We start from the raw sequence: 18,234 nt of genomic DNA, 5'->3' as shown, positions 1-18,234 counted from the left end.
TACCATGGCCAGAGAATGTCCTAAAACTTTTGAGTGGAGCGACACTCACAGGTCACGAGGGGCTTTGCAATTCACTTTGGAAAATAGCGCGAGCTAAATATTTCCATAACCCTGTCCCGATGACAATGCACCTGCCGTAGACAACATCACCTCAGCGGCATACTGAAGTCAGAAATTATCCTACAAATATTAATGAAATGATATATATGTTTGAATCCAATGATTTGACTTTCCTTACACATTTATGATTTTTTATTTGATTAGCTAGCTATGAGTTTGTCATCTTGGAGAATTTATTGACAAGATGAATGTGAGGTCCGAGGGAGGACAACTTAAGCTAGCTGCTCCCTACTTTAGCCAGCTTGATAGCTTGCTGGTAGACACCTCAACCTCAACACCCGAATCTTGCTAACCTGCTATATGTCCACGTTTACTTCCTTGAAAAATTACAGGTTGAGGCTTTGAGAGGGATGGATGTCACCAGCGATGTCACCAGCAAAAGTAATCACCATGGTGAGTGTAGGATAGCTAGTTAGCAGGTATGACTTAAGGTTACAGCTGTGTGACCTTTCAGTATAACGTTTGGATTGGCCTTCTTTTTGGGGATTGTGTTTTCTCTTTAAAATATGTCATCTCTTACAGCCACCAAAACAGATCTGACTCTGTTGCTGGAATGTCTGAAGTATCAGATGGATTGCCCAGATTCACAGAAACAAGCTCTGCTCACTATCTACTCAATCTGTCAACAGAGAGGTTTAACACACTCGAACAGTAGCACACACTCAATATTTTTTAGCTGGCTAGTAGCTGCTTATGTTATTTTGTTTTCTGTGTCCATCCCTTTCTTCCTCTCTCTCTCTCTCTCTCTCTCTCTCTCTCTCTCTCTCTCTCTCTCTCTCTCTCTCTCTCTCTCTCTCTCCATCCATCAATCTATCCATCTCAAGAGGAGAATGTGGACCTCTTCAGAAACATGGGAGGAGTGGTGTTTGTGTACAACCTCTCCAAGTCCAGCGCTCACTGTGAGGTCAAGGAGACAGCACTCTTTACTCTGGGGATGCTAGCAGAGAATAATGGTGTGTTTGTTTTATTTGTTAGTTTTGTTGAGCTATTGCTATTGTTGGGACTTTCAATGGACACCTACTCCTAACTCCTCTTGTGTTGGCAGTGTACTGTAAACAAGCTCTGTGCAGAAAAGAGACTTTCTCAGACCTGGCTGACTGCCTGACACAGGACTGTCCCCTCACGCTGAAGAGAGTGGCTGTTTATCTGCTCTCTGTACTGGTTGCCAACAACAGTAAGATCAACTTGTCATCATATTCCATTTCGTAGTGTGTGAGATTCAAGTCTATATATTGCTGATGGCATCTGTGAATCTTACTGGCTCCTCTTATGTTCTTCTGGGCTCTAGGGTCAGGACAGACTTTCGCTCAGTCCAGCGGCTGCCTGGACATTCTGCTGGACCTTTTCAGGTAAACTCCCTCCCCAGATATCTGTCGTCTTAGAGTGTGCTCTTCACCACTGTGTCCCTCGAGATCTTTCGTAGTAGTTCTCCGCGTTTGTGAATGGTTCCTCTGCTCTACGCAGGACCCGTTTCCCTCTCTCCAGCGAGGCTTCAGCGAAGCCTGCCAACATCCCTCAGCTCCACCAGCTGTGGAAGTCTGTGTCCAGCGCCCTCTGTGGCTGTGTCAACAACCCCCAGAACGGTTTGAAGTCTTGTCTGTCTGGTTCTATGTGTTACTAGTACCGTGGATATATGACCCGTTCCCTAGTGTGTATAAAAAAGACAGTCTCATTCGACTGGAGTATTATGTTGTGGAGGATGAAACAAATTAGGAACTCCATCTTTTCAAACCCTTCCCCTCTCAGAGGAGAGTCAGATGATCTGTGTATCAGCATTCCCTCAGATCAGAGTCTGGCTGCAGCAGATGGCTCTCCCCCGCACTGAGTTGGTACAGCCCATCTGCTTTTTCATAACCATGACTGTCTCTAACAACAGTGAGTTTGAGAGGGGGGGGGATAGGGAACTACTGAATGTAAACAGTACAGTATTGAATGACGGCTCTCATTACAACAACTTACTTCCCCTCCACTCTCACTGTCTCTTTTTCTCTTTACTATTTCAGATTTGGCTCAGGAGAGTTTTTCATCAATGGGCGGTCTGGAAACTCTGACTCTCACACTGATTCGAGTATCCTCTAATGCAACCCAAACCCCACTTGCCTGTGAGCTGTCCTGTATAATGGCCAAGACCCTGTCAGCCTGTATAAGTGACAACCGTGAGTCCTACATCAACACACAACACACACCAACACATGCCATACATGGCATGTGACACGTCACTTGACACATTCCCTCATATCTTCTCCTTTGTCTCTCTTGGTTCCTCTTTCTCCCTCTCCAAACCACTCTCTCTTGTTCCGTTTGTGTAGCCGCCCTGGCTTCCGGCTTAGCTCGGCACCGTGTGGTGGAACAGCTCCTCCCCCTGTTGACCAGCCCCAACGTGGACCCCAGAGAGCAGCTGTCTGTCATCCTCGCCCTGGGACACTGCACTGAAGCCTGTGGTACGACCAAGCGCGTTTGTGTGCAATTTGCCTATCCTCTCACTTCCTAGCACGGCTGCTATGGCTATGGAAAACCTGGTCAGGTCAGGCCTTTCCGTGTAGGAATCAAAACCACTTTTTTTTTTGTGTGCATTTATACTCATGCTGGTGCAATCACAACTGCTTGGAGTTGTACTTATTTAACTTATTTAATGCTCGCTTTTAGAATGCACATCCAGAAATGTGGGTTTTTTCGGTCGTGGAAACTAGGTTTCAAGCCTTGATCGATCTCATGTTCAAAAGGACCCCCTGTCTCAGTAAGTCTTCCCCCCCCTGCAGAGGAGCACCAGTCTCAGCTGGTGCAGTGTGGGGGGCTGTCTGTCATCATCTCCGTGCTCACCGACGCTCACAACGAGGAAGTGAGGAAAGCTGCCACCTTCCTGCTGCACACCTGCAAACAAGCCAGTGAGAAGACACACACACACACACACACTGAGGCAAAAACTGACAGAATAGACCTGTACTTAAAGGTCATTCCACCATACTTGAATCTTTTATCGGTTGAACGGCAGGATTGCGTAACTGTTGCCATACTAGGGAATTCTGTCCCTTTGTCCTGTAGCAGTTTCCGTCAGAGGCCCTGCCCTGGGGCGAGCTCATGGCCAGGCTAGGCAGGGCCAGGCTGGGCAAGTGAACACCCCTGAGGACCTGGAGGCCTGCTGGAGGTCAGCCACAGAGATGCTGCACAAAATCAAGCAGTTCGAGAGGGAGCAGGCCAAGGTGACTTCATCAGCATCAATTAGACAGATCCCTTTTATAAAGACCTACCTCGCACACTGAGTGTATCCTGTTTGTGTTTCTCGGTTGCGTCAGAGGAGGTATGAGGAAGAGAGGGAGACCCCGGACCAGCAGACCCTCGAAAAATGGTTGGCGGAGGCTATACCTTCACCCCTCTCCCCTCCCTTAATGTCCCACCCTGCCCCCGTGCCTCAGTGGGTGGGGAGAGCCCAAGGGGGGGAGCCAGGAAGGGGAAAGAGGAACCACGGAGAGAGGGAACGGGGGAGGCCTGGCGAGCGGACTCCCGTCCCGACCGCTGGCGAGCAGAGCGACAGGGAAGGAGGAGGGAGAGAGAGAGGAGGGAGAGAGAGAGGAGGGAGAGAGAGAGGAGGGAGGAGGTTTGAGGAGAGGAGGGAGGACATGACTCCCTGTAGGCCCATGACGGAGAGGAGAGGAAGGCCGGATCTAAAAGAAGACCAGCGAGAGGGGAGACAACATCGTGGAGACACAGAACCCAACTCTGGGGTGAGTGAGCCACGTCTTCATTGGCCCACCCCACTTCCTGGTAAAGCCACGCATTGCGCAACCGTGTTCTAATAAGACACGAATATAATTTTCCTTTTGCGTCGGTCGTCCTGTTTTGTTATGACAGAAGCGGGTCAGGAGGCAGATTTTCCAAGCCGGGGTGCAACCACATGAAGCCCTCAGCAAGGAGCGAGGGAGGCCACCTACACACTCACACTCGAGCCAAAGGAGAGGAAACGACTCTGGGCTCTCAGTCACATCCGCTCAGACAGAGGCTCAGACAGAGGCCGGGGCACGGGCGGAGAGGCCCACGGAGCGAGACACACAGAGCAGCACACAGAGCGGGAGGGAGAGGGGCCGAGGCTGGGAGAGGGAGAGGCTGAGTTCGTACCTCAAACCCTCAGCGTCTCACGTGCGCACGCACACCCTGGCGGAGCATTATGGGATGGCTGAGCCGACGCGTACACATGCCACGTCAGCCCCCACTGCCCACGCCGCAGCTGGTAACCTAGGGCAACCTCCTGTGGACAGGGACGAGCGCTGCTCCGTCTGCAGGGGGACGGGAACAGCCGTCACCCCCAGCTCCCCGCCACTGGAGGGAGCCAGAAAAACAGACATCGACAGGTCAGCGCTGCCCCTTCAGCTCCCCACAGAAATACACGTCCTGGAAGTAGACCGGCTGTATACTCGGGAAACCCCATGGGCTTCCCAAAGAGATATAGCGCCACTTTATAGTCCAGCTCATGTTTGTGTGAGTCTTGTTGCTGCTATCTCACACATCTGTCTCCCCCCCCCCCCCTCCCCCACACCATCCCCTTCAGCCTGGTGTTCAAGCTGCCACTCCCCGCTAAGCCCAGGGCACCTCCTCGCCCCAAGAACTGGATCGACGACGAAGGTAGGAAACGTGGGAGTGAACAGGTTTGTTATTCACGGCGGCTTGTTGTGTACAGGAGGGCTCTCTGTACAGTATGTACAGTACAGTACAGGAGGCTGATAAGATTGGTGGGATTGAATATACCCACCTAGTTAGCAGTTCAGTAAGCATGCCGCTCTCTATCTCTCTCACGCACGCACAATCTCTCTTTCAGATGTTCTGTCCTTGTGTTCAGAGCTGCTGGACAGTGAGATCAATAAGATCCTGGAGACCCCAGAGCCCGCACACAAGCCCTCAACACATCGCTGCTCAGGTAGTAGAAGGCCCGGGAAGCATTTGGTGTTGACACGTTCACCCACACGTTACCAGTGTGTGTGTGTGCTGAGATGTAGTTCTGATGTGTGTGTGTGTGTGTGTCGTGGCTCCTCCAGGCTGCGTGCTGAGATGTGGTTCTGATGTGTGTGTGTGTGTGTGTGTGTGTCGTGGCCCCTCCAGGCTGCGTGCTGAGGTTCTCTGAGGTGAGCAGTAGGACGTTCCCTGGCCTCCAGCGCTCCTGTCACCACATCTGTGACCTGCATGCAGCCCTGCTGGAGGCTAGCGACAGGCACCGACAGCACCTCCCCCACGGCCTTCCCAAGGCAGGCAGGCAGGAACACGCACCCACACCCACTGCATCACCAAGACGGAGAGACACACTCCGCTACTGGGAACACTGCACAGGTGGGAATCCTGACTCAGGTGCCCATCTAATATGTCTGTCTCTCTCTCTCACCCCCACACAAACACACACACGCTCACACAATGCCTTTACATTCCATTGAGAGTGAGTGATGTGTGTGGTGTTCTGGCAGACATCCGCCTGACCCCCATCCGGATAGGAGGCCTGCAGAGGAGCCAGTCCACCCAGGGAGGAGAGCACAGGGCTGGACGCTACAGCCGTAAGAGTCCCCTGCTCAGTCCTGGATGGGCCTGGAGCTCCATGTCACAGTGTAACATGATGTAACAGTGTGGGGTGCCGTCATGAGATGTTATTCCATGCTGAAAATGTTGAGAATATGACGTGTAAACAGTTATGTTCACTGGGCAGCTTAATGACGGACGACCTCGAAACCATAGAGAACGAGAAATGTCAACTAGACGCTTCTGACCACAGACATTCCCTCCTCACACTCCCCCTCCTTCTCTCTCTCTCTCTCTCACGCTCCTTTTCTCTCTTATTTTGGATCCCTTTTTTTCTGTCACAGACGTCAGTCTCACTCCGTTGAAGAAGCCTGTTCCCTCTGATGGTAAGTCCAGTTGAACAGATCAGTGTTTGGGGTTTTCGAGTATTAGGGTCTCAGTGGTGCGTATATGGGAGGGAGGCAGGGAGGGAGGGAGCGTGGGAGGGAGGGAGGGAGGGAGGGGGGAGGGAGGGGGGAGGGAGGGAGGGAGGGAGGGAGGGAGGGGGGGGGGGGGGGGGGGGGAGCTGCCGTGGGACCCTTCCTCTCCTGTGTGTTGTTGGCAGTAGATCTGCCGGAGAGCTGCAGGAATGTTGAACTGGAGCCAGTGTTCTCACAGCGCAGGCCAGAGCTGGTCTCGGCGAGGGCAGCACAGCTGTACAAAGCCGTTTCACACCCAGTCCACTGTGGGCTTATCAGAACTCTGCTGAGGGCAAGCAGCCGTAAACTCTGGGGTGTTTTTGTGCTCTGATGCTGACAGAGTTGTGAGTGAGGCAGTGAAGCGCTAAGCTACTCTACTAGTTCTCTCCCTCAGCCCTGCTATATACATGAGTGTGTCCCCTGAAAGGCCCGGGCTGTAGCTTAGCTCCGGACTGATTATATCAGGCCTTGGGTAGCCTTTGCTATTCTCCGCTAGCTGTAGACTTTGAGAGTTACTGTCCCAAAATGGCTGAGGGTTTCTCATGTTGGCCATCCCCCCCTTTTTCCCCCCCCTGACATCTACAAACTCCTCCTCTCGTTTTCTGTTCACTCACTCAGCCTTCTCACTCACTCTCTTATTTTCTCCTCCACAGTCACACTCTGCCGTCGAGCCTCTCTCTGTGACGCTCGTGTGTCTTGTCCTGCTCCAGGCTTCTGTGTGTGCCTACTTTCCTTCTCTTGAGATTTACAGTGGCTCTCCCTCCCTCCCTCCCTCCCTCTCTCTCTCGGCCTCCTTCGACTCCCTTTCACACCCATTGTCTGAAATACGACACCCTCTTTTCCGTCGGTCTGTCTCTCTTGCTCTTTCCATCCAGACTGTCCGTCGCCCTATGAGGTGCTCCCTACCCCCTCTCTCTCTCTCTCTCTCTCTTTCTCTCTCTCTCTCTCTCTTTCTCTCTCTCTCTCTCTCTCTTTCTCTCTCTCTCTCTTTCTCTCTCTCTCTCTCTCTCTCTCTCTTTCTCTCTCTCTTTCTCTCTCCTTTTCTCTCTCACTCCACTGTCTATCCCATTCCCTCTCCTCTGTCTCTGTCCAGTACAACCCCACCCCTCTCTCTCTCTTTCTCTCTCTTTCTGTTTCTCTCCCTCCCTCTTTCTGGGCAGTAGCAATAGAGGCAAGAGAAGCACTCTTATCCTTCCTCTATTGTTCTGTTTGGGGGCAGCTGTATTAGGCGTGACGGGTGACGTCACATCACTCCAGTGAAGAAGAGAACGAGGGGCGACGGGGAGAAAAGGGGGGGTTGTCCCTCCTCCCGTCTGATTGTCTCTGTTTAGAGACATACACTGAGGAAACCACTGATCTTTGTTAACAGTCGGCCGTGTAACATCTGTCTTTCTCTCCCTCTTTCTCTCGCGCAGACAAAGTGGCCCACATGCATGCACACACACACACACACTCATGTTCTGTGGTGTCCACACCAGACCAGAAGACACATCATGGTGGAGACAGTGCCATTGATGAACAGCAGACCCATCTGTCTATGCAAGAATGCCCTATGACTGTAAGATGTGTGTGTGTGTCCTTGCGTGCATGTGTGTATGTACAATCCACTCTCTTCAACACAGACATTCTTCTGGAAAAGCAGACGCAGTATTAGTCGTGGCCTCTGAGGCGTCTTGGTTTCGTGGGATGGGCTGATTGGCCCTGTCTTCGTTCTGGTCTGGCGTCCTGTTGAACGCAGAGAATGTTTCCAAATCTGCCACTCTGAACTGAGGTTAATGCATGGAGCAGAGTGCACAATATGTATAGATTACAGAGCTGCCTGTGGTCTAGGATCCAGGCGATGTAACACAGGAGAAGAAACTAGGTCGATAGTGTGTGTGTGTGTCTGGGAGAGTGTCAGTGTTGTAGACTATAAACACGTCGTTTTCATCATTTGTACAGGGGGAGATGAGGTCACGCCGTCCACTCCTCTCAGTCTTGTTTAATTCCTTTCTCTCATTCTCCGTCTGTCTTCCTTCAGAAGAGAGACAGGAAGAACTTCTCCCATGAAGAGTTGTGTTATCTGCTATCAGGAGTCAAGAAGTTTGGTCCTTCCTGGAATTCCATTTTGTGGGCATATCCCTTCCATCCTGGACGCAACAATGTGGACCTGGCCATGAAATACAGACGCCTACAGATAGTATGTATGAATCCTATTTTTTTTTTATTACATTGCTATTATCAAAACTAATTGATGATGCCATTTGCACTTGTTCAACCCTGTTGTCTGTTTTCTCCCAGAGAGGTCGGGTGCAGGATGTGACCTACCCACGAGATCCTGGAGCAACACATTCATAACTGCCCTCCGTCAGAAACCTGCAGTCACGCACAAGGGAGACTTCATCTAGTGTGCAACATTGTACCCATTGTAAATGATCCACAGTATAATACCTTGTATAGTTGTTTGTTTATTGTTTTATTAACAGCAGTAAAGAGCCTGTAACAAACATTTTGTTTATTAGTAAAATGAGGAAGCTTGGGGTTATGTCAGGTCTGGCACAAATATATTGCGTTCTGTGCTTATCCTACCTTATAATACCTATAGAGTAGAATAGTTTTTTTTGCAATGTGGGGATTCCTGTCATGACACATTGCACAATGTCTGTTGAGGCTGTTAGTTTAAATAAAACATGTTTGTTAGTAGATATTGTCAGATCATCATTTGGTTTTACACTTCTCACATAATTATAGTAGTCCCTGAAACAGATGCTCTACATCAGAGGAAAACTTTCCCCACTTCATTATTCACCATCGTAACACATACACAACAATATATAAAGCCCTCTCCACTGCACGTGTAGATACTGTGAGAGTGTATCATTTCACAAAAATAAGAACCATATTCAGATTTAGCGGGTACAGAATATTATGCAAATCATTCTGGATCACAGAGTAGACAGGAAATAACCATGGGTTTGGATGTAGTAGACTCGAGCAACACTGGAAAAACTGGCCTTTGTTGCTGTGCAGAGTTGATATAAATACTACAGAATCTCATCCATGCAGTAGAAAATGCAGAATTGACTTTGATCAATGTGTTTGGATAGGGTGTGTATTTAACTCTGTGTGCCATATCCATTGACGGTGTGTGTCAGTGTACTGTCATAGGAGCTGCTACACAGATGGTGGTAGTTACTATATATGAGAGAGAGTGCAGAGAGAAACCAAGTCCTTAGAGCTACATTTTTCCCTTCAACGTTTAATCTACCTCAAAAATGTACCGTGCCTCTTTACTTAGGCACTTCTTGGGAGATACAGAGGCAGAGTCTTGGTAAACGTGGGGGAGAGAGTAGTGGTGTGAGATTTATGGGAAGAGCAGATTTCACATGCACTGTAGCACAGTCACACTAGAGACTTCTGACCTAGACCCCCTTGAAAACCCCCTTCCTTTGGAAAGAATGCAGCCTCCCCCCTCCTCCCCTAACCCCCACATTCATCCGCCAATTCAGCCTGTAAAAAGGCTCTTGTGTGCACAATGTATGTTCCGCATTGGTGTGGGCAGGAATGTTGAGTTCCCCGTGCGTGCGCGCACATGTATGTGAATGTGAACATCCTAAGCTCGCACACACGCTTGCGTGTGTGGGTTGAAATCGTGTTATGTAAGATGGCGTAAGGGTGTCCCTCTGCTAAAAGGGATCCATGTGTGCCTGAATAAAAAGGCCTAGGGTGAGTAAACTCTCATAGGGAACAGAAAACACATGGGCCTTGAAATCTGTCGATTTATCATTGACTGAACTAACCATTAACTTGTCATAAAAGGCTTTAAAGCATCGGCTGACATTCTAGATTGTGGGCCAAAACGGCCACAGGTTTCAATAACCATCCTTTCACTGTACAATTTCTTAGCACTCCCTTACCCTCTTAACCCTTGTGCTGCCTTCGGGTCACATGACCCAAAGGTTCATAACGAACCATCGTTGTGTTTACCCAATTTTACCCAATACAAAAACAAATAAAAATAATTTTCTTTTAACCATTGCAATGTGGGGGGTCTGAGACAGCCCGACGGTTAAAAGAAAATGCTTCACTTTGTTTTTGTATGAGGTAAATTTGTCGCAATACGACGGTGGGTCACAATGACTGATGGGTCAGAATGACCCGAAGATAACACAAGGGTTAACTGAAGGATGTGTTGTTTATTTGTTTTGTTTTTCTCTCAATACAAGTGTCATGAACAACAAAGAATCCATGAGGTGGAACAACTCTTATTTTATTTTCACGACCAAGACATCGCTAACTTTACATTCCTCACCACTTCTCACCAACGAGAAAATAGAATAAGGTCACTTCCTCCATTTCACAGAGTTAGAGAAGAATACAAGAGAAAGAGAGAGTCCAAGCACGAGAGTATCATAGCATATAGGCCAATTCAGACGTAGTTACAATTCATCAGGCGTACACACCAAGGCAAACATCTTGTCTTTTCATACATTGTTAACTGGACACTTGTGTTCTGCTATGCAGTGTTATGTCTATATGGCTCAAAGGTTGACTGGTCTTCTGCACTCCCTCTCCTGCCCTGCCAGTGGCTGTTACTTTCACCAGAGATCCCTTTATTAACCTACAGTCATAGAAGGCATTGACATAGAAGTATTAACTTGTCTTAAACCGATAGCGAAAGTGCTACACGCCTACATCACTGTCTCCTCAAGAAGCTGGTTGTTTATTTTCCCTTTAGCCTTTTAAGACGAACATTAAAGTACTAGTTTCATTGTTGTTGGATCTCCTTCACAGCGTCTTCAGATTGATCGTCATTGTCCTTTTCCTCCCCTCCTGTTTGTTTTTTGCGTTTTGCTTCCGCCTCAGTTGGCTCACATCAGCTCATTGGAGGGGCTGCCGTCAGCGATGGGAATGTCGTCTGGGATGCCGATGTCGTTGGCCAGGAGGTCATTGACAAGATCATTTCCTGTCACGTCTAAGTGCTTTAGGAGTCCGCTGTCACCAACGTCGGTGTTGATATCAAACAGGAGCTGCTCCACATTCTCAGCTCCGCCGACACACTCCTGCTCAAGTGGCTTCTCCAGAGATTCCCAGGATTCCTTAGGATCTTCAGGGACAGGAACGGAATTCACTGCAGCCTCAATGCTGTCGAGGCATTCCTCTTCCCCCGGGAGATCTGTGGGCACATCAGGATAGGCGGGCTCTGGGCTGTGGGCGTGGTCTGAGGTTGGGGAGGGAGAAGCATCGAGCAGCTGTGGAGTGATCTCTGGGACTGCCAGGTCTACCAAGGGGTCTGAGGAGAAGAGAGGCTCTGACAGGACTGGCTCAGGGAGAAGCTCCTGGGTGAGGAGCTCTGGAACTGCTTCTGGCTCTGGAACAGACACTAGGACTGGCTCTGCGACAGGCTCTGGGAGTGGTTCTGGTTCTGCGACAGGCTCTGGGTGTGGCTCTGGTTCTGCGACAGGCTCTGGGAGTGGTTCTGCAACAGGCTCTGGGACTGGTTCTGGTTCTGCAACAGGTTCTGGGACTGGTTCTGCAACAGGTTCTGCAACAGGCTGTGGGACTGGTTCTGGTTCTGCAACAGGCTCTGGGACTGGTTCTGGAACAGGTTCGGGAACCTTGCTGAGTGAGACCAGGGGTTCTGGTTCTGGCTGGGTTGGGGGTGGAGGGGCAGGTTCTTCCACTAGCTCAGCCTCGACCTTTGCCACTGGCTCCGGGGTGAGATCTACCAGTGGGGCTGAAGCAACTGGGGCCTCTGGCTCAGGCAGCTTGGGCTCAGGCTCCGCCTTTGCGACTGGCTCTGGTACTGATTCGACTACAGGTTCGGCAATGGCTGCCGCCACTGGCTCCTCAATGGGGCTTGCCGGTTTCCCGGCCTCCTGGACCTCCTGACTCACTGGGGCCGCCTCTGCCTGGGGGGTGGCCACTGGCTCATCTGCAGCCTTCTCCTCTGCTGCTGGGGCCTCGGCTCCATTAGCCGGGCCGTCCCGTCTCCTGCTGAACCTGTTTCCCATGGCAACACCTGAGGAGGGGGGGGGGAATATTTTACTTATGTCAATGCCAGTTACTGAGGTGGAAAAATTTGATATTCAACAGTTACGGCACAAACAATAGGGTCCCCATGACAAACCTGTGTGTTTGTTTGGTTTCCAAGGGCCATACTGGACTGATTGAGATACCTAACCTCAAAATAAGGTGGCTATGCTGTACTATTATTAAAACTTAGAAAATATGTATTTTGCATTTATCAAGAGGAAACAGGTTTCCCACAATTCTGTATTTGGTTACATTGCATCATACATTAGAAGTCACATTTCACTGTGTTGACCCTGATTGGTTTTACTAAGGCGCTATACAGTACTGTTTTCCATTGCTTATTACTGACATGACACACAAAGGCTACCAAAAAAAAACACACAAAAAATGAACACACTGTTCCATGTGCCTCAAAGAGTAGGAGACTTCCAAAAGTGGTTTATCAACTTCAAGCATCAAGGTGTCCATACACAGGATTATGTAACCAACCATGGGGAACTTGACTGCCTGTGTTGTCCATGGTGTTCAACGTGTGCTAGAACAAATGTTTCTAAAGACCAAGACTTAAAGTCGTAAATCAATAATGGTACCAACTGACAGAAGGAAAGATTTAAAGAGTAACCAAGTACCCTTTATGCAAGCTTAATTTTGAAAGGCAAGAACTATCCAACATAATATTAGAAAGTCATGACATCGTCATTTATGGGGTAGATTTGTCAAAACATGTCTAATTATTGTGTTAATATGTCTAACAAGTCTTATTAAATGGCAACAAGGCGCACTGAGCATCTATGCATTAGAACATAATGTTCTCTTCCCGAACGGGTATCACGTGTTCTCTATACTATTGAAGCCCGAAGTGGGCGCGCCGCGCTGCAAGCGCACGTGCGTGATATGTACATGTTCATGGGGTACGCGGGTGCATGCGACCATAAATCAAACCCGCTGCAGAGAAATTAAACCTCACAATTCACAGCAAATTGCACGCGACTTTACACACTTCTTCCGGAGCCCAGGTTGGACTCCTGGACTCCCTTCACGAATCTCCAACCTAAGTTGTGTATATTGTTTTTTAAATAAAATATGAAATCTAGTCTTTCGAATTGAGTTAGATTTTTCACTGAAGCGCACTGTAAAAAAAAACTGGTGGTTAGGAAATGAAAAATATTCGATTTTTTTTCTTCCAAAGTTAATTAACCACACCTTCCAGCTCCCGTCCATTAGGAGCAACACGAGTCACCCACAGATAACAGATGACTCCGGACACCTCATTAAAGTATCACAAACTGTGACATCCCCGGCTAGAGGAACGCATTAATTGCTGTTAATTAGTGTTTGAATGAGCGCACAATATGTACGCGTATGAGATTAAATTGAACGGAGAAAGAACAAAGAAGCCCTTGGAGGCGACCCCGCCTCCCTATCGTGCTGAACAAGCTGGAACAGCCTTTGGTAAATCAGACCCATTACATAAAACAATGAATCAGAAACATATCAAATATAATCATTGAGAGCGTATAAAGACGATTTAAGAGAATGAAGTCACCAACCGTATTATCCTATTTGCAGTGGAATAAAAAGCGAGTTGAGCTGTAAAAGAGGGCGAGAGTCGGGAGGTCTTCTTGTGCTCTCACTACTTGGCGAGGCACGCACGAATTGACAGAGCGCGCGACAGGGAAAGGGAAGGGAGGGGGGGGGGGGGCATTGTAAAAGCGACTGAGGTTGTCTCTTTGGATAAGCGCGCCCCTCTCGCTCGTGCACCTTATGCTGAGGAGGTGGGTAGACCCGGATAGTTTACTGCACAATCCCAATCATACAAACAGGCTTCCTTTCCTCATCTCTCCCTCCACTATGCATGTTGTGTGTAACTTCCCCAACTATTTTTTCGTCTGGACAGTCGATTGAGTTTCATATGACTGCCAAGATGAAACAATGTGAGCACTCAATTTAAACTTTTGGCATCAAGCTAGGGTTTATTTACGTTACGTATAGGCTATTTATTTTGTATTGCCGATCAGCTTGCTTTGAGAAAGTGATTTAACATATTTGGACGGTTGCACCATAGCTTACATCTTACAAAAAGCGATGTGTCTATATGTGCAATATTACGTAACATTCCTGCCTCAACAGATTGTTGACAGACATAAATCTGCACGTTTGACTTCCTAACCAATGAACTACAATTCCAGTTTTTCATGCTACAGGATCCTTTTCCTTAGGCTTTTATTCGCCTTGAATATCGCTGCTTATGTGTCTCTTTCGTTTTAAACCAAAATATATATAAAATAAGAATAATTGAGATTGGTAGAAAATTGTAGTTTGGCTAACCAGTGATCTGGAGCAGTGTTATTAAGATGTGGCAAGATTAATGTAGGCGTAGGCTACAGAATCTGTCGATACAGATGCTTGAAATCTTCTGGAAAGGGACTGGCTAAGCAAACACAACAGGGTAATGGTACAGGACTGTGGAGACTGGGTAATCCCCAGAAACTCCAAATTCATCAACATTTTCATTTTCATTTCATTCTAACAGATAACGCATTGGATTAATGTGAGCTGCGTTTAGTCATAAACGCAAGATAGTCAGCTGCTTTGCTCAGCTGATAAGTTGAACATTAGCTTGCAACGTAAGTTAAAAGTGAAACTACAAACTACTTTTACGAGTCCGTTGTAGGTAAAGCTATCAAAATATACCTCAACACTTGAATACATTCTCGTGGCAAGTTAAGAACATTATACAACAGCTACAAGAAGTAAAAATTCCAAGGTAATTACAGATAGGCCTTACATTTAATGTTAATTTTCGATGGTTTTCTCCAAATCGTTGTTGAACATATATGCTTATTGTATATAGCCTAATGCTTTCCACGCCTGATGTTTTACTCTCAAATGAAAACAAGACTGTGTGGCAATATGGGTGTTTGCAAGCAGTAGGGTTAATATTAGGTAGCCAACTGTTTCAAGGCTCATAAGCAGTAAATCATTATCAAAGACACAATTGATCAACTAGTATTTGTTAATTTATAACCTTGCTTCAACAGGACAGAGACATGAAGCCTTTGGGGAAGCGGAGGTCTTTCGTGTGTTTTCTCCTCCTGCTCCTACTCGCCCAGATGCTCTATGTCCTTGTGCTGTTGCACGGCCTGTTTATCAGCTCCACCAAAGCACTCATCAGCCCCTTCAATGTCTGCCACAGGGGACAAGATGGCCTGTTCTGCAATGATCATAACTATGACGTGGGAGACGCCAGTAAAGTAAACACTAACATTGCCAGGGTGACAGTCATTCTGAGCTTGTACACTCCCCTGGTGCTGGTGCCATTTGCCCTCCTGGCCTTTCTGTTTGCTGTGTGTTGTGAGGAGGGTGGGCTGCTGTGGGTCAGTCTGGTCTGCCAGACTGCCTCCAGCCTACTGACCTTACTGGGGCTCTCTGTGTTTATGACCCTTCACTGGGCCTATGTAAGCATGGAGAGCTTGACAGCTGGGTTCTACGTCTGTGTTGGGGTGTGTGTGGAGCTAGCCATAGCTGCCCGGTTGACGTGGATGTCAGTGAGGAAGCAGGTGATGACTGAGAAAAATTCTGATAATCATAATCTGTAAAGATTATGCATTTGAACAACATGAAGCACTTTAGGGTACTTAACTGTACTCAGATATTTGGGTGTGTTTTGTTTCAAGTTTTACGCAACATGCACCCAAAATTGAGAGTGTTTTATTTACATGTACTTTAAATAACACGTCAAACTTTTCTTTGAGGGATTTTTCATATTTCAATTTATGCAAAGTAATATAGGTATTAATACATGTATATGCAAATACATTACAGCTCCGTTTCCAGAACTCATTGTTTGATGTTACAAAATGAACTTTTTGGGATGTATCAGTGTTTGTTCTAAAATTTCTGTCAAATAAAAATATAACTTCTGCATCAGGTTCTGTTGTAAAACAAAAATTCCCCTACAACTCTGAGACTACACGTTCTTACTGAACAAAAACAGCATTCACAGTGTTGACAGGAAGTTCAGGTGAAGAAAATATCTCGAACAAGCTGAAGGCCATCGTCGTCTGCAGCAGTTGAGAGTGCCAGTGAGTGTCCCTCTGGTTTTTCTCTTTCTAGTCTGGGGTCCACCAGGCTCCTGTAATCCTCCCCTGGTCCTTTACTTTGACCCCCAGTCCCTGGCAGCTCTTCTGGGAGGCTGGTGCTAGGGTAGGGGAGAGTTTTCTCCTCAACAATGTCTATGTCTGTCTCTGATGCACGTGTCCTCTCCTGGACTTCAGAGTCTGACGACTCCATTACGACCTGTAGATCAAAAACCATCCTCTTGTCTTTGGTAAAGCTATCCTTAGTCTTTACATGGCTGGGCACAGTGACCTGATTTGGAAAGAAGAATACTTCAGAGGACATAGCTGTAGACCCACTCTAACTCTACTGTTCTCCCACCAGCTTCTCTGACTGATAAAACCATGTAAACAATGAACATATTGGAATTCATACAGTCCCCTTCCAAAATGACCAGCTCTATTTACGCTTTGTTCTGTCTGATACATTTGTTGAAGTGGAGGAAACGGCGCCACCTGCTGAGCTTGTTTTTCTCCGGTGGCGTTGTTCCCAAGATAAGCAATGGCTGCTTCAACAAGCTCCTTTTCGTTCATGCAGTAATAAACAGTTCTGGACACAGACAAACGTGGGTTAGTTTTACATAAATAGGGACTGTACATAAACTGTTTATAAGTTGCCAACAGTGGAAGTGCCTACCTCCCAGCTAATTTCTTCTTTGTTCTCTTCCTTGTTGTGCTCTGTTCGCGACAGTGTTCCTCCGATTTTACTTTTACTTTCTCCTCCACAGCCATCCAGGATGGCAGTTGCCTTGGTTTTTCTGTCATGTAATGAAGTAACAACACAATTTGTAAATACGCTACAGTGTACAAAACATAAATTGTTCTTTATTTCACTGCCATAAGCGAAAAGTGGAAAACATTGTTTTAGAGGCCAGAACAACCACAGAAGAACACTGACGTACATTAGCAGTTAGCGCCACCAAGTGGACGAAAAGTGTAACTGATAGGTGACGCCCTCGTTATGCTCAGAGTCATGGCAGAGTATAAGGTAGGAGTACTGAAGAAGTGCTCTTTGGCAATGGCTGGTTATGCTAAAATAAACCATTCAATGAATACCCCAATTAGGCCTACACCATAAATCCCACCATGGCAGACTGCTGTCATTGCACGCCAGAATTGTATATCTCTGATAAAGAACGCCAGCATTTTATTTGATTTTTTTAGGTGAAACACGGCATATTCATTTTAGAAGGGCTGATTAAGTCCATGTAGGTTTATCCGACTAGTCGTCCTTTTATCCATTTCCTTCTGTTATCATACTTTTGATGAAGCGTTACTTTCTAATCATATTATTCCCAGCGCTAAAAATACTTATAGAAGTGTAGCATACTCTCCAGATGGTGGCAATGTCTCTTTTAAACAAACACGTTAATTTCAAATGATCTTTTTCAAATTATACAAAAAAAAGTGAAATGGACTCCAGTCGTGAACCCCAATAGGCTACTACAACAGAGTTTTTGCAATGTACACATCACAGTGTGTGTGATACGTAGATGGTAGGCTAGATGGGACAGTAATTGTGGGAGAATGGGAGTCTTCCTGGGCCGTGAGGAAAGAACTCTGTTTCACTTGGTCTCTTTTTCTGACACTGACCCTCGATCCTCCTCAAAGTCCAGACCACATTAATGCAGCCTCTTCTGTTCTGGCGCTGTAGTTTGGAAGGACTAAACACTGTACTGTTTCAAGCACAGTGAAGGTAATTACAAATAACATTGAACAGTTGTTTTGCAACTGTTAACATTTATTTGAAGACTAAATGTTACGGAATACACTAAATGTGTTTTGCATATGTTCACCGTTTTTAACATTTTACTGAAATAATTTTGTGTTCAGTTATATAATGTGCACCCATTCACACCCATTTCACTTACATTCCACCCCCCCCTCTCTCTCTCTCTCTCTCTCTCTCTCTCTCTCTCTCTCTCTCTCTCTCTCTCTCTCTCTCTCTCTCTCTCTCTTCATGTGCCCTAAAGCTGGCCTTGTCCTCTCTCCTCAGTTTCACCAGCTTTTTAATTATTTCCCTAAAC

The 18,234-nt window shown here is 47.1% G+C and overlaps 3 protein-coding genes across 10 annotated transcripts; 1 reads left to right on the top strand and 2 right to left on the bottom strand.

The window, feature by feature from the left end:
* Window positions 1-62: 62 nt before the first annotated feature.
* Window positions 63-8,774, top strand: terb1 (telomere repeat binding bouquet formation protein 1). 3 transcript variants are annotated; one of them, XM_062462328.1, is made up of 22 exons: window positions 63-167; window positions 453-513; window positions 643-753; window positions 945-1,073; window positions 1,166-1,294; window positions 1,409-1,469; window positions 1,585-1,703; window positions 1,867-1,995; window positions 2,124-2,276; window positions 2,430-2,561; window positions 2,880-3,005; window positions 3,166-3,320; window positions 3,414-3,842; window positions 3,970-4,466; window positions 4,664-4,737; window positions 4,931-5,029; window positions 5,212-5,436; window positions 5,568-5,654; window positions 5,961-6,002; window positions 7,490-7,632; window positions 8,095-8,253; window positions 8,355-8,774. In XM_062462328.1, the coding sequence occupies exons 2-22, from the start codon at window positions 471-473 to the stop codon at window positions 8,409-8,411; spliced, it is 3,099 nt and encodes a 1,032-aa protein (XP_062318312.1). In that variant the 5' UTR covers window positions 63-167; window positions 453-470; the 3' UTR covers window positions 8,412-8,774. The 3 variants fall into 3 exon arrangements, with proteins under 3 accessions (XP_062318312.1, XP_062318310.1, XP_062318313.1); XM_062462326.1 differs by having other exon boundaries at window positions 3,163-3,320; XM_062462329.1 differs by lacking the exons at window positions 7,490-7,632; window positions 8,355-8,774 and having other exon boundaries at window positions 3,163-3,320; window positions 8,095-8,251.
* A 1,528-nt stretch (window positions 8,775-10,302) lies between these two features.
* On the bottom strand, window positions 10,303-15,072 carry LOC134021459 (protein TsetseEP-like). Of its 5 annotated transcripts, none has more exons than XM_062462321.1 (3): window positions 13,640-13,794; window positions 11,608-12,075; window positions 10,303-11,571 (listed from the first exon to the last, which is right to left on the bottom strand). In XM_062462321.1, exons 2-3 carry the CDS (start codon window positions 12,065-12,067, stop codon window positions 10,925-10,927), a joined length of 1,107 nt encoding a protein of 368 aa, XP_062318305.1. In that variant the 5' UTR covers window positions 12,068-12,075; window positions 13,640-13,794; the 3' UTR covers window positions 10,303-10,924. The 5 variants fall into 5 exon arrangements, with proteins under 5 accessions (XP_062318305.1, XP_062318306.1, XP_062318307.1 ...); XM_062462322.1 differs by having other exon boundaries at window positions 11,638-12,075; XM_062462323.1 differs by having other exon boundaries at window positions 10,303-11,559; window positions 11,638-12,075.
* Window positions 15,073-16,089: 1,017 nt separating this feature from the next.
* On the bottom strand, window positions 16,090-17,117 carry LOC134021460 (uncharacterized). 2 transcript variants are annotated; one of them, XM_062462324.1, is made up of 3 exons: window positions 16,845-17,117; window positions 16,616-16,757; window positions 16,090-16,460 (listed from the first exon to the last, which is right to left on the bottom strand). In XM_062462324.1, exons 1-3 carry the CDS (start codon window positions 16,970-16,972, stop codon window positions 16,110-16,112), a joined length of 621 nt encoding a protein of 206 aa, XP_062318308.1. In that variant the 5' UTR covers window positions 16,973-17,117; the 3' UTR covers window positions 16,090-16,109. The 2 variants fall into 2 exon arrangements, with proteins under 2 accessions (XP_062318308.1, XP_062318309.1); XM_062462325.1 differs by having other exon boundaries at window positions 16,664-16,757.
* Window positions 17,118-18,234: the final 1,117 nt, after the last annotated feature.

Source organism: Osmerus eperlanus, chromosome 5 (assembly GCF_963692335.1).
Source record: "Osmerus eperlanus chromosome 5, fOsmEpe2.1, whole genome shotgun sequence".
NCBI classification, from domain to species: Eukaryota; Metazoa; Chordata; class Actinopteri; order Osmeriformes; family Osmeridae; genus Osmerus; species Osmerus eperlanus.
The sequence above is the reverse complement of the archived record's forward strand: the minus strand, read 5'-3'. Positions and strand labels throughout refer to the sequence as shown.

Excerpts from the sequence above, each read along its gene's own strand:
- LOC134021459 (XM_062462320.1), bottom strand. The coding sequence starts at position 12,067 with ATGGGAAACAGGTTCAGCAGGAGACGGGACGGCCCGGCTAATGGAGCC.
- terb1 (XM_062462326.1), top strand. The coding sequence starts at position 471 with ATGGATGTCACCAGCGATGTCACCAGCAAAAGTAATCACCATG. Across the intron at positions 1,470-1,584 it reads ATTCTGCTGGACCTTTTCAG|GACCCGTTTCCCTCTCTCCA; the intron begins GTAAACTCCCTC and ends TGCTCTACGCAG. Across the intron at positions 8,254-8,354 it reads AATACAGACGCCTACAGATA|AGAGGTCGGGTGCAGGATGT; the intron begins GTATGTATGAAT and ends GTTTTCTCCCAG.
- LOC134021460 (XM_062462324.1), bottom strand. The coding sequence starts at position 16,972 with ATGACAGAAAAACCAAGGCAACTGCCATCCTGGATGGCTGTGGAGGAG. Across the intron at positions 16,758-16,844 it reads AAGAAGAAATTAGCTGGGAG|AACTGTTTATTACTGCATGA; the intron begins GTAGGCACTTCC and ends GTCTGTGTCCAG. Across the intron at positions 16,461-16,615 it reads TGTATCAGACAGAACAAAGC|GTCACTGTGCCCAGCCATGT; the intron begins GTAAATAGAGCT and ends TTTCCAAATCAG.